The sequence below is a fragment of the Zingiber officinale genome, chromosome 9A, assembly GCF_018446385.1.
Source record: "Zingiber officinale cultivar Zhangliang chromosome 9A, Zo_v1.1, whole genome shotgun sequence".
Classification (NCBI taxonomy): domain Eukaryota; kingdom Viridiplantae; phylum Streptophyta; class Magnoliopsida; order Zingiberales; family Zingiberaceae; genus Zingiber; species Zingiber officinale.
The window spans coordinates 3093713-3108311 of NC_056002.1; the positions used below are offsets into that span (position 1 = coordinate 3093713).

The window sequence follows — 14599 nt, forward strand, 5'->3', positions numbered from 1 at the left end:
CGGCAACTGGGACCGTTTTGGGTCAGTAGGGAGTAGAGAGTTGAGTCTGGATTGGATCCGAGCATCTGAGGAGGAAGTCGGGAGTCGAGTTTGGATTGGATTCGACCATTCGAGGAGGAAGTCGGGAGTCGAGAGTTGAGAGTCAGGAGTTGGGAATATGAGTCGGGCCTCGAGTCGGCAATGATCAAAGCACAATTGCTTTCAACTTTTGACCATCATCTTGGCAAGACTACTGACCTCTCGGGCCATGTGGCACCGCTTGATTTCTTCCCGTATCATATTTGGATGATAAGATTCTAAGATCTTACAATTCAATTAAGGTTTTTTACCGCTATATTCCACATTGATAATTTATCATATGCATTCACTTTCAATATTATACCATTACATTTTCGACAGTCATTCAAATCTGATAAAATGTAAACAAATATATGTTACATGTTCACATAGCAAATAATTTCTATAAAATAAATGAATGACAATTATACGATGGTAATGATAAATTATCTAGTTATGGTTGTCGAAATCGGGATTCAACATAAGATCGTTTAGGTCTGTTTGCATCATAAAATGGTGAAATCCTAAGGTCTGAATCACAAACTTGACACCACGAATATGATATACACTTAATTGACAACTAAAGACATACATAACTTTTATCATTATCACCAAGGTAAATTGCAAAGCTACAACGCTACTGTTGTGGTCAGCACTACTTGCTACCCCTCATTCAACGTACAACAAAAAGGACAACTAGGCCAAATTTGGCTTAGTTAGCACAGTAATCTTGGAAAAAATCGTACTTTGCGGGGTGCTAAAGCTTGAACAGTCCCGGGACCTATGGCATCCATAATAACTAACGACCCGGAAGTGAGAGCCCCAGGAATATAAATTTACAACCAAAACAAAAGATCCAAACAAGGTAACGAAAGTAACCTTAAAGAGTCCGCCGAAGTTTCCGCAGAGGACGGAGATGAGAGATCGTGAGTCGGGCGATTTGACCTGCTCCGCAAAGTTTCCGAAGTCCGCCGCTGTCCGCAACCCCCCATTTTGGTAGGTTGACGTCCTCCCCCTTACCCTCGACCCGAAGCGAACCTTCGCCTCTGATCCGAGCAATCTATGACACGATGGACGCATCTGGAACACCAGATCGGCTTCGGGCAGTCGATCTGGAACCCGAAGCCTTCCTTTCCAAGCAGTCGAATCGGCCGGCCCTCGTTCGGAGGCGAAAGGAAAGAAGTAGATGGAGAACTCATTCGCTCAGAAGTGTCTGGCAAAGATTTTAAACCAAAAAAAATACCTTTTTATAAATAAAAAAAATTAACCGTGGTCTGTGTGATTTTAGAAAATAAGCAGTCTTTACTCTGCATTTGCAATTTCTATAGTTTTCCTATCTTCATAGTTTCGTTTACTTAATTCCCTGACATTGGAGCAAGATGTAAAACATTATTGAAGTAATTGCTAGAACATATGAAACCCAACTTGAGATCTGAGGAACTGAGGGTGAGTTTAGCAGTGAGCTCGATGTTGAGATGGATGGAAACGTTAATCCGCCATTACAGTTAAGCTCAAGTAGGCTTCCGCGAGCATCTTCCCAAGCTTCACTTGGGCTTTGGTCGTCAGGTGAACATGATCTGCCTCGAGTGGCAATCCTCTGCCGTCAACACAGGCGACATTAGGGAGCTTGATGCCCTTCTGCGCCTGCCTTACCACTTCTGTGAAATTGCCTTCTCCTGACGCAAGAGCCACCTGGATCAGGCGCAGCTCCGGCGAGAAGAGATCCGCCCGCAGGTCCTGTATCAGCCTCTCCATGCGTCCCCCGTAGGCCTCCGCGTCCTCGCGCGCCACTGTGTCGCTCTCGCCCTGATACCAGAGCACCGCCGCCAGCCTCCCCGCCGCCCTCGCTCGCAGCACTAAACTGCCGTACAGTGCCGTCCCGCGCGCCCACTCCTGGATGCTGGTCCCGCCGACGGCGCAGGGAACCAGGCCGATCTCCGGCGGCGGCTGGCGAGGGAGGAGGGAGGAGGTAAGTAGCGCGTGGGCGAAGGGCATGCCGGGCCCCACGCCGCAGGACTTGTTGACGTCGATGTCGGCGTGGAGCGGCTCCCGCGCCACCTCCCAGCGGAGGCGCGCGTCGAGGCGCAGGATGGAGCGGCTCGGGCGGCACTGCGGCGGTACGACGCCGTCCCAACGGTCGACGCAGACGCCGCCACGCCCGGCCATGTTGCTCTGTCCAGCGAGCACGAAGATGAGCGCCTCGGCCGCCGTCTGATCGTGGCCGGACAGCGCGGAGGCGAGCACTACGAGGCAGAGCAGCGCCAGCGCCCGTGATACAATCGACGTCATCATTTACTGGAATTGCCTCTGTTGGAGCGGACTGCACCAAATTAATTGACGCTGTTTCTCGTATTTAAATAATACGATGCGGCCGTTGCAGACCAAGACTCGAAATCATTCAAGACAGAGATGGAAGTTGCAGGCCTGCAGCCTCCCGCTCCACTTCCATATTCAAACCAGTGGAGATTTCCCATTTGATTTAGAATTATCAATTGAAAAAATATTATGTATCATAAAATTTCAGTGATTTGTTTTGATTTTAAAAAATATGTTTTAAAGAAATGATAATTTAGATTCTCTTTTTAATTTTTATTCAATTTGAATTGCCATGGGATTAAAATTAATATTTTTACTAACTTACTAATTGAAATTGTATTTCGAATAATTTATGTAATGAATTATTAATATCAACACTATCATATATTATCATATACTATGCATTATAATATATCCATATTTTATATTATCTTCTATAATTATTTGCATTTTTATATATTAGATATTTTTTATTCATATATCCCATCAATAGCTAGGCTTCTTATTGATATATAAAATTTTAAATTTGTACAATAAACATTGAAATAAAATTTAATTTAAATTATAAATACAGTAATTTTATATGTAATTTTGGGAAACGAAGAAATAAATGCATCCCGTATATGAGTGTTCGCAGAATTTACCTTCTATGCGGGACAAAATGCGGGCCAGGCATATAAAGGCCTCATCGTTTGCATTGGTGTAATTTTGTTTTTTTTTCTAAGCATTATACTATTTTAAATTAATAACGAGCGCCCATAATTTTTCTAATGTTATGTTTACGGATTACCTTGAAAGATGCAAAGGGGAAAGAAAGAAATTAATGGTGGAAAAAATGGGTAGAAAACGATACGAGAAAGGAAATAACAAGAATACATGAATAAATAAAAAAAAACGAATAGGAAGAGAGAAAGAAAAATATACATGGAAGAACTACACAGGGAAAAAAAAATAAAGATAATAATAATAAAAAAATTAAAATTATGGGCGCTCAACTTCATAAGGTCGCGGTCACCATGAGGTCGTGGCTCCGCTATGATGCTCAACTGTCGTGACGTAGCGACCACATGTGAACCCCGTAAGATTGCGACCATGGATGGCCACCGCTGACTACTGCGACGCATGACTACTGTGAGGTCGCGACCACGCGCGGCCGCTATGATGTTGTGACCCCGCGTAGCCGCCACAAGGTCATTGCCACGCTTGACCATCATGAGGTTGCCAACCACACCCGCCCGAGGTCACCGTCAGCGGGGCCACTGCTTGCAGTAGCTGACCGAGCTTCCACGTGAGACATTCGGGAAGAAATTTGGTTTCGAAGGTAATGTTAAAAGAAGGAAATTGTTTTCCACCCGATTTGGAAGGAAAAATAAATGATAAAAAATTAATCTACAAACATATTTATAAATCAGTCTATCTCTTATGTAAACAAAATGATGAATGTCTAAATTCATCTATACATTAGTTTAGGGGTCAGCAAAAGTTCGGTTAAACCGAATAAATAGATCGAATTTAAAAATTTGGTTTGGTTTATTCAGAAATTTATTTATTTTTTCAAAAATTTGGTTAATTCGGTTTGGATTCGATTTTGAAATTTCTTATTCGATTAAACCGAATATACCAAATTTTTAATTTGAATCGAATTTTTAGATCGAACTAAATTTTTATTAAGTCAAACAGAATTTTTATAAAAATCGATTTGTTCGGTTTGGTTTGTTTGGTTTTATCAAAAATTTGATTCAATTTATTTGGTTTTTTTTATAAAAAATCGGTTCAGTTCGATTTGTTCGAAAAAAATAGTTCGATTCGATTAATTCAGTTCGATTTTAACGAATATTCACCCCTATATCAAGTAAATAAAGGTAAACAAAACAAAAGAAAAGAAAAGAATCCATCCTTATTTTTAAGTAACTAAGGGAAAAAGTTTCATCTTAGATGGATGGGACACCTTTTGATTAAAAAAAAAAAAGAAACGTGTCTTTTGATAGCAAACGATGATCATGCTCATCCCATGTAAGGACAATCCGTCTCAGGTTATGTGAAGAAAAGTAAATTATGGGATCATGAGATCTACTTATAGCCAACTGTCAAATTAGATAGAGGGCGAGAGAGGTTTTTTTTCCGATAGTATATGTGTATTAGAAATTTATCTCTTACGCTATTTTAGTATGTCTGTCATCCTCTAACTAACAAGCATATATGGAGAGAAAACACAGATCTCTTTGATGATTTCTACTCTTAATTATTTGTCATAATAAAGATAAAGTTAATTAACTCTATTCGAATTTAAATCTCATTAGTGAAGTAATGGACTTCTTAAATGGTTTGGTATATGTGAATATCCTTGATACGGATATATCACAGGGCAGTAGAGAAATTACAATGATAGAGAGGAGCATTTTCGTCATTTGACATGTTAGGGCTTTAAGGCTTTAAGTGGGGAAGCATTGTTCATGGGAAAAGGGGGAGGTTCATGCTTTTTCCGGCACCGCCACTAGGAACCAGGGGTTCCTTCGTTCATCGCCGGCACCACCAAGGAGCTCCGCCGGCGACGACCTCTTCAAGGCCAACTCCTCCCTTGCTCCTCCAGCCAGCCATCGACGGCGTCTCCATCAACCTCCGCCTCATCCACTTCCCGTTCACCGCCGTCGGCCTCCCACCTGGACGTGAGAGCCTCGCCAATGTCAACTTCCGCCAGCACACGACCTTCTTCGAGGGAATATACATGCTGGAAGATCCCTTCCACCGCGCCTTCGCCGAGATCCGCCCTGATGCCGTCATCTCCGACTGGTTCTTGCCGTGGACGTTCGTCGTCGTTGAGGAGTTCCATGTTGGTGCAGTGAGCACCAGATGATCGAACCTGAGTTTTGATTATGACAAAAGGTTCAAAGTTAAGCTGTGGTGTTATCTAACAAGGTCCATGGAACTTGCAGGAAAGTCCTAAGTGATACTTAGGCAAAAGTCCTAGCTGCGGTTAGGCAAGGTGAAAACCCTAGGGGGTGGTAACCCTAGGTCCTAAGAGATGGTAACCCTAGGTGAAGGAAAATCCTAAGGGGTGGTAACCTTAGGTTCTAGGGGGTAATAACCCTAGGTGAAGGAAAATTCTAAGGGGCGGCAACCTTAGGTCCTAGGGGGCGGTAACCTTAAGTGGAGGAAAATCCTGGGGGGGGGGGGGGGGGGGTAACCTTAGGTCCTAGGGGGTGGTAACCCTAGGTGGAGAAAAATCCTAGGTCCTAGGGGGTGGTAACCATAGGCAGAAAGTCCAGTTGGTCTGGAGGATCAGACTGGCATCAGGTAACTCTCTTTAGTGGAGTAGGTGAAGACGCGTTCCCTGTAGAGGGAACAGTAGGAGTCGGGTCGACCTAGGGTTTCCGGTCGAAAATTCGAAGTCAGACCCGGATAGTCCGGTGGCTGTCAAACTCTTAATTTATCATGTTTATATCAGTTTTAACTTTGTCTTGCAGGGTACCGTATTGTTTTGGGACTAACATATCTTGCAGGTACAAAATGAACAAGTTAAGCCTCGGATGAACAGTGTCTGAGGCGCGTCCATGGAGCTTGGAGGCGCCTCGGGTGCAAGCTGAAGCCAGCTGTCCAGAGGAGCTGGAGGCGCCTTCTTTGGGACTGAAGGCGTCTTGGACAAGCTTGGAAGCGCCTCCAGCACTATATAAAAGAGGGATTCAAGCAGCAGCCAAATACAACAATTCTAAAGCGAACCATCTCCAACGTGCTACTAACAAAAGCTTCCGATCAAGCTGCGACAAGTTCCCGACAACCCGGCACTCCCTTTTCTATAATTTAGTTGTCGGTACTTTAAAGTTCTTGTGTACTCATTCTATACTTGTACTGAATTTTACGAGATTATAGTTGTTGCCCAACGTAAACGCTCAACGAGCGTGGGCCTTGGAGTAGGAGTCGCCACAGGCTCCGAACCAAGTAATTCACTTGTGTTCGCTTGTTGATTGTTTTATTTCCGCTGCGTTTATTACTCGAGTTTTGCGATTCCGAAACGAGTGAAAGCCACGAGCGCTATTCACCCCCCCTCTAGCGCTTTCGATCCAACAATTGGTATCAGAGCGGGGTTGCTCTGAATTGGTACAACTACCGTTCGAGCATTTTTTTCGTCGCTTTCTCGCTCGTTTAGGATAAAATTAAAAACTTACGCCTTTCGTTTTTTTCCCTCCAAAACTATTTTCAAATAAATTAATTTTCATCTTTTCACTGTTGGTTGGAATTAATAAAATATCGAGTTTAGAAAAATTCGAGATAATATTTTTTTAATTTTTTAAAATAATATTTTATTATTTTTTCTCGAAATTTATGAATTTCTATTTTTATCTTTTTCCCGCACTACTAATCCAAGACCAAGTCTTGGAACAAGTTTTATTGTGTTTATTTTGTGAGATTCCTTCTTAATGGCCTGCGAAGATGGGTACAGCTCTACATGCCTACCACTTCTGTCCGGTGAAAATTTTAGATACTGGAAGACCAGATGGAGCACCAATTGAAGACCGAAGCAGAAATATGGACTATAATCCATATTGGATTTATTATCCCCACCGAAGAAGGTGTAGGATCGAAAGCGCTAGAGGGGGTGAATAGCGCTCGTGACTATTTTAGCGATTTAAAACTAAGAGTAGAAACGCAGCGGAAAGTAAATGCAAACACACAGAGACGCAAATGGTTTATTTCGTTCGGAGTCTATCTCGACTCCTACTCGAAGGCCCGCGGTCCTTGAACGCTTTCGGTGGGCAACAACTATATAGCGCAAATCTTTACAAATAGATGAGTACAAGTATGAGCTTAAAAAGAAAGATTATACCGACAAAATACAAATATAAAGTGGTTGTCGATTGTCGGAGTAGCAGAGTCTAGTTGAAGCTTTCGGAGCAGCGTACAAGGCCACACGTTCTTCTGTTCGAATTCGATTTTCGAGCTGCATCTCGAGGCCTCCTCTTATAGCTCTGCAAGATCTGATCCAGATCCCCAAGTCTCGGGATCAGCTTTGACCCGAAGCGGATCGGTCGATCGATCCCAATGTTCGGTCGACCGATCAGACGATCTTCTCCCATCCGATCCGCCCGATCCTCTCGCTCCGCTGGTCAAACTTTATCTGAGGTTCGATCGACTGATCACCATGTTCGGTCGACCGATCATCTCTCCTGACTCTGCCTAGTCAGCTTGATCCAGTCGACACCAAACCCAGGTTCGGTCGACCGATCACGAGGTCCGGTCGACCGATCCCCTGGTCGAGCCCGGTCCAACCTTTGGAGATCTGATTTGCTGGCTTGTGGGTTCAGTCGACCGATCCCGGACACTTCTAACTCTGCACGAAAAGGTTAGTCTCCTGTAAAACAGAGTTAGAGCAAAATGGATAGTATGTAAATAAATGAATTGACAGCCTTCGGACTGTCCGGGTCTGACTTCGGGTTTCCGACCGAAGTCAATAAAAGAGAGTTTACAATTTTAACCAACACAATAAAAGGATTTTAATTTTTAAAATCTTTTTTTATGTGGAAGCCATGGTTTTAAAAGAGAGTTTACAATTTAAATCTTTCCTTTTATAACTTTCTACAAAGGATTAAGAAAAATGTTTGATATCTTTCCTTATTTGTAGTTAAAAGGAAGATTTTAATTTTTGATAAAACTTTTCTTTTTTAACCATCCTCATGGTTTTAAAAGAGAGTTTTAAAAATTATAAATCTTTCCTTTTATAAGCTTTCTACAAAAGATTAAAAAAAAGATTTGATATCTTTCCTTATTTGTAGATTGAAAAGGAATATTTTAATTTTGAGAAAACTTTCCTTGTAACCATCCACATGTTTTAAAGAGAGATTTTAATTTATAAAAGTTTCCTTTTATAATCAACCATGAAGGGAATTTTAAAAGAAAAATTTTTATTTTAAAAATTTTCGGAAACAAATTAGGAAGTTTTAATTTTGTGTTTAAAATATTCCTTTTTTGGAGTGGATGGTGGTGGCCGGCCATTAAGGGTTTATAAGAAAATTTTTAATTAAAATTTTCTTATTAACATTGGTAAGCAATATAAGGAAGTTTTAATTATAAAATTTTCTTTATTTGCCAAGACCAATGATTATAAAAGAGAGGGTAGAGGTGCCTCACCTCATAACAACGCATCATCTATTATTTCTTTCTTCTCTTCCTTGGTAGTGGCCGACCCTCATCCTTTCTCCTTCTCCTATTCTTTTTCCTTGATGGCCAGCGGCATCTCATCTCAAGTAGCTTGGTGGTGGCCGGATCTTGCTAGAGGAAGAAGGAGAGATAGGAGACATTGTTTCTTAGCATCCCTTGGAACTTGGTTAGTGGTTGAAAGTTCTTCATCTCTTGGAGATTGTTGGTGGCCGAAACTTGCTTGGAGAAGAAAGAAGCTTGGGTGGATTCTCATCTCGATAGATCATCGTCCACACGACATCCGAGATAAGAAGAGGAATATGACAGAAGATTGTGAGGTCTATAAGCTACAAAAGGTATAACTAGCTATTAATTTCCGCATCATAACTAGTTCATCCTTTTGTTTAGATCTTGAAATACCAAACACAAGAGGCTAGTCATTCTAGGTTTCGGATTTGTGATTCGAATTTGTGTTTCTTTTGTTTTTTCGATCTTGTGATTCGATTGTTCTTAATGGTTAAACCTAGGGTTACTATAAGGAGATTAAATATTGAATTTCGTTGAAAAGCTTTGTCTAGGAAGTGGTGGATGATCTCATACCCAAGAAGACCTAGTGTCTCGCCATGTTTAACCTGGAAGCCAATATCTGAAATAAATATTTAATCAAATTTGTAACATGGGTGGATTTGGATCAATAATGTTAAACATCGTTTGCGATCCAAGTCTAAACCTCTAAGAACAGATAAGTTGAATTTGGAATTAATAATGTTAAGTTATGTTTGCGATTCCAAATTTAATTTCTAAAGAACGCAATAGGTTGTTAGGAATAGTTCAGGACTTGTACAAAATTTTTGTACAATGGAACCGGTATGATATTCCGAATAGCAACTAACAAGAACCTCATTTCTTAGGTTTAAGGTCGGCTAAAAGGGCACTATGTTCTGCCCTTAAGAAGGCAGTGGCAGGTATCTCTGCCCTTGAGCAATTGAAGCTATCTACCAAAAGTTTCAGGGCAAAAAAGAGCAGTTTTTCATTAGAAATGATTTCCCGATATCTCAATAACCAAGGCTTGATCTTGAAAAAATTGCTCACTTATATTTTCTTTACATTTGTGTTTGTCTCCGTCTATCTAGTTTTTGAAAATAATACTTGTGACTACGATTATTTGTTTAACCTCCTACCTTTTACAACAAAAAGATGGTAACCATCACCTGCGGTCCCATCCAAGACTGCCTCACATGATTTAGAAGGGAGGTAAATCATGGGAGGTTTTGCCCAACAGAATGACTCTTTGCATGGGGTTAGATGACCCATAATGTATTTCGCATACGCTAAGAATCAACCTTATTACCTATTACAATAACACCACATATAAGTAATAAATGTGATCTCCGTGGGGGCATTTTTAACCTTTTACCTTTGATTGAGAAGTAAATATTAGAGCAAAAAGGTGAAGTCATCACCTTAATAACCTTTCCAAGTTGACTCCATACTATCTGGAACAGGATAAATCACGGGGGCATTTGCCCTAGCACAATGATCCTTTGGATGGGAGAGGTTGCACAAAGCGAGATATTTTATACCTACTGAAAATTGATCCCAAGAAATATTGAAATAATCATTCATGTAGGTACCAACTATGCCAACCCATGGGGATGATTGAGAAGTAAATATGATTTGCTTGCTGATGAATAATAATTATTGTGCAACAAATCAAGACAATGTCTCTTATTTAAACTATTATTTTCAATGAAGCCATGATGTAATGCATCTCATTCAATGTTCATTAATTCTTTCACTGTCGTCCTGACAAGCTTAGCTGAGGTGGTCAGTAGTTGGTAGTTTACCGTATGAGATCAAAGGGGTCAAGTCTCAGGGTTGGCAGGTATAAATCCTGCACTCCGAATAATTCATTCCCCATCCACTAACATCCTCAATTACTATGATTTACCTTTTTGTATTGATCCTAGAGCGGACTGACGGGTACATTGTGGACGAGCGCTTCGCCTTTTCCACATTAATTCTTTCACTGTCTCAAGGAGTTATAACACTTAAGTTATCAGGAGAAGACATAACTTATATATGTATTATAACCCACATGATTGTCAATCAATCTCCTCATCTGTATATTATGTTAAGGGGTTTTGGATTATGCCGTCGACTATTTATTATGTTTAAGATCTGATGGAAGAAGTACATAAGTTAGAAACTCATGCAGCTAGCTGTTAGGGAAGATTCTGAGATATATACTTATATAATCTTATAAATAGCAACAGTACATGGCACATTAAATGTGCATATATTTATTAGTTTTCTCAGACCAGATCATGTGATCGAGATTGACTAGATTAAATTTCATTAGACATCCTTAGATGGTCAATTGAATTCCACATATAGTTGTCCACACAAGCTTTCAGCCATTAGTTACATTGAAGTTTTTCTTTTCCAGGAAGCATTATAACTAGCAGGATAACCACGTTTCACCAATATAATTATCCAAACTAGTTGTGATGGCTGTGATATATATCATTATTATACATCATTTTGCCCTACTTCCAGTCTATTAGAACATATAGATAAAGAAGCTGAAAATAAATTTTGCCATCATTTTAACCGTGGTTTGTGTGATTTTAGAAGATAAGCAGTGTTTTCTTTACCCTGCATTTGCAATTTCTATATCTTTCGTTTACTTAATTCCCACACAATGAAATTGTGAAGTTGGAGCAAAATGAAAAACATTATTGAAGCAATTGCTAGAACACATGCAACCTGAGGAACTGAGGCCGAGCTTAGCAGTGAGCTCGATGTTGAGTAATGAACGGACACGTACGTTAATCCGCCGTTGCAGTTAATTTCAAATAGGCTTTTGCTAGCATCTTCCCAAGCTTCACTTGCGCTTCGGTCGTCAGGTGGACATGATCTGCCTCGAGTGGCAAACCTTTGCCGTCAACACAAGCGACATTAGGGAGCTTGATGCCCTTCTGCGCATGCCTTACCACTTCTGTGAAATTGCCTTCTCCTGACGCAAGAGCCACCTGGATCAGGGGCAGCTCCGGCGAGAAGAGATCCGCCCGCAGGTCCCGTATCAGCCTCTTCATGCGTCCCCTGTAGGCTTCCGCGTCCGCGCGCACCACTGTGTCGCTCTCGCCCTGGTACCACAGCACCGCTGCCAGCCTCCCCGCCGCCGCCGCCGCCGTCGCTCGCCTCACTAAGCTGCCGTACAGTGGCGTCCCGCGCGCCCACTCCTGGATGCTGGTCCCGCCGATGGCGCAGGGCACCAGGCCGATCGTCGGCGGCGGATGGCGCGGGAGGAGGGAGGAGGTGAGTAGCGCGTGGGCGAAGGGCATGCCGGGGCCGACGCCGCAGCTCATGTTGACGTCGATGTCGGCGTGGAGCGGCTCCCGCGCCACCTCCCAGTGGAGGCGCGCGTCGAGGCGCAGGATGGAGCTGCTCGGGCGGCACTGCGGCGGGACAACGCCGTCCCAAGGGCCGCCGTTGACGCCGCCATTCCCGGCCATGTTGCTCTGTCCCGCGAGCACGAAGATGAGCGCCTCGGGCGCCGTCCGATCGTAGCCGGACAGCGGGCGACGGGGATCAAGTCGTCGCGCGGAGGCGAGCACTGCGAAGCAGAGCAGCGCGAGCGCCCGTGATCCAACGGACGGCATCGTTTACGGGAATCGCCTCCGTTGGAACGGACTGCGCCATTGCGCTGTTTCTCGTGTTTAAATAATAGATGCCGCATATGCCGTTAAGCTAGTCCGTACATGACGCACATGCGGTTAGGTCTGAACAATTAACTAATCAAATTGACCCAACCAATTCAATTAAAATTTCGAACTTTTTATCAGTTAATTTGACAGAAAGCTAAATCGACCTATATTTTTATTCCATTTTGATTTTAATCAATCTTGTTAAAAATCATCTATAGTTGAATTCTAAATTTGAAAACAAATTGAATTGATTTAATTAAATAATTAGTATTTTTAAAAAAATTAAATTTCTAAATTAACTTAATTAAAATTTTAACTTGGAATTAATTCAGACATTCAGTTAGTTAATTTGATTTAACTCACTTTTTACCCAGCTCTATGTAGCTTCCATTTGTAGAGTAGAAGAGATTTCTCATTTGATTTTAATTTACTTTTTTAGAATTATAAATTGAAAAAATATTATATATTATAAAATTTCATTGGTTTGTTTTGATTTTAACAACTTTATAAATTTAAATAAGCATCTTGTTACTTGTAATATTAATTTAATATTATTATATCAGCTAAACAATTAGTTGGCACAATATGTTAATGTAAATCGCCTAGCTACTATAATATAAATTAATTTAATATATAAGTCAGTTGTCGACTTGCCGCAATACACGTTATTGTAAATCACATATTATTACAGTATAGTTATATAAATTAATTTAATATTCGCACCATGTCATTGGAGGGTCGTTATAAATGGACCCATATTATCTCTTTTCTTATAATTTGATGACATGATGTGAGTGGCGTAATTATTTTTTACTATAATAAATTAATTTAATATATACTTTTATACATTAATTTTAAATAAATTAAAATAAGTTTAACTTTAGTTAAAAAAAGACACTTTTTAACGAAAATGATAATTTAAATTTCCCTTTTATTTTTTATCCAATTTAAATCGACATGGGACTAAAATTAATATTTCACATGACTTACTGATTGAAAATTTATTTTCTATACTTTACCTATTAAATTATTAATATCAAATACTATAATATATTACCATTTATTATGCATTGAGCATGGATCCTATAATCCAGAATTTACGGATTAGAAGATGGTTCATTTTATAAATTAATTTAGATAAAATTTATCATAATCTGTCAATTATAATCAGTGAATCATTTTCTGATCTATAGTTTATAGATTAGAAAATCTCATCTACTATGCATTATACATTATATAGTATGTGATATAGTTGAATTGGAGATTATACTATAGATTTATATACGTGGACAAATATCATTTTTCTATGAAGATGATAAAATACTGTTTTATGTAATATTTTTTTTATTGTATGTGATAAGATTTTTTTTTTTTTTTTGAAAAACCAGTAAATAAGCTGGTTTAAATTTATGTTATTTAATATTAATATATAATAATTAAAAAAATTTGAATCAAGAATTTATAATAATATAATACTTAGTTGATTTTATTCATTTCTAGAATTTTATTATGGAATAAATATGAATCAATTTGGATTTGACAAAATGAGTCTACTTGGTAAAGTATTAAATTTTTTATCTAAAACTTAGAACAGCTTGCCAAACAAACACTAACAGAAAAATGAAAAGGAGGTCAAACAATTTGTGGTTAAGAAAAAACTATTTAAATAAAAGACATAATTAAGACAGATATAATAGTTTACTCAGTTTTCTAATTTATCTTTATGTTATCGGACACGTGTATAATTTAATTTTCATCCACTTATCTTTTTAGTTATATTTATCTTCTTCTCATGAGACATGGGCGGGGCCGTACTTTCCCTTTATCACTTGTAGGGTCGGCTGTATCGGACACTCCAAGTTGACCTTTATAAAAATTGACTATGCATTATAATATCTCCATATTTTATATTATCTACTTTCATTATTTACAGTTGTATATATCATATATTTTTTATTCATATATACCATCAATAGTTTGGCACATATATAAAAATTTAAATTTGTACTATAAAATATAAATACAGTAATTTTATACTTGTGTTCCAGTTTAAGGCCGTCTGCAGAACTTGCCTTCCATGGATTGCCAGCCAGGCAAAGAAGGCATCATGATGACCTGGATTTCAATCCATTCTCGTGAACAATCCTTCTATATTAACACATTTTAAATGATAGAAGACATGCGATATCTTTTTATGTGCTGGTCCTTTTATAAGTATATATAAAAAAAAATCAACTAGTCAACTTGGCGTGATTGAATGGTTCCAGTGAGAAATAGTTAAGTTGACTGGATCTGTCAAGCCATAGGTTGACAAGTCAAGCCATAGGTTGATTAGTGGGGTTAGGCTTTAGATCAATTGAAAGATTTGGATCTGACGAGTTATG

At 39.6% G+C, this 14599-nt stretch overlaps 2 protein-coding genes across 2 annotated transcripts; both read right to left on the reverse strand.

Moving 5' to 3' along the window:
• Positions 1-1407: 1407 nt before the first annotated feature.
• LOC122021647 (probable carbohydrate esterase At4g34215) lies at positions 1408-2378 on the reverse strand. The gene has a single exon (XM_042579793.1). The coding sequence runs from the start codon at positions 2347-2349 to the stop codon at positions 1546-1548; it is 804 nt and encodes a 267-aa protein (XP_042435727.1). The 5' UTR covers positions 2350-2378; the 3' UTR covers positions 1408-1545.
• An 8746-nt stretch (positions 2379-11124) lies between these two features.
• On the reverse strand, positions 11125-12192 carry LOC122021122 (probable carbohydrate esterase At4g34215). Its single transcript, XM_042579210.1, has one exon. It carries the CDS (start codon positions 12168-12170, stop codon positions 11337-11339), a length of 834 nt encoding a protein of 277 aa, XP_042435144.1. The 5' UTR covers positions 12171-12192; the 3' UTR covers positions 11125-11336.
• Positions 12193-14599: the final 2407 nt, after the last annotated feature.

Excerpts from the sequence above, each read along its gene's own strand:
- LOC122021647 (XM_042579793.1), bottom strand. The coding sequence starts at position 2,349 with ATGATGACGTCGATTGTATCACGGGCGCTGGCGCTGCTCTGCCTCGTA.
- LOC122021122 (XM_042579210.1), bottom strand. The coding sequence starts at position 12,170 with ATGCCGTCCGTTGGATCACGGGCGCTCGCGCTGCTCTGCTTCGCAGTG.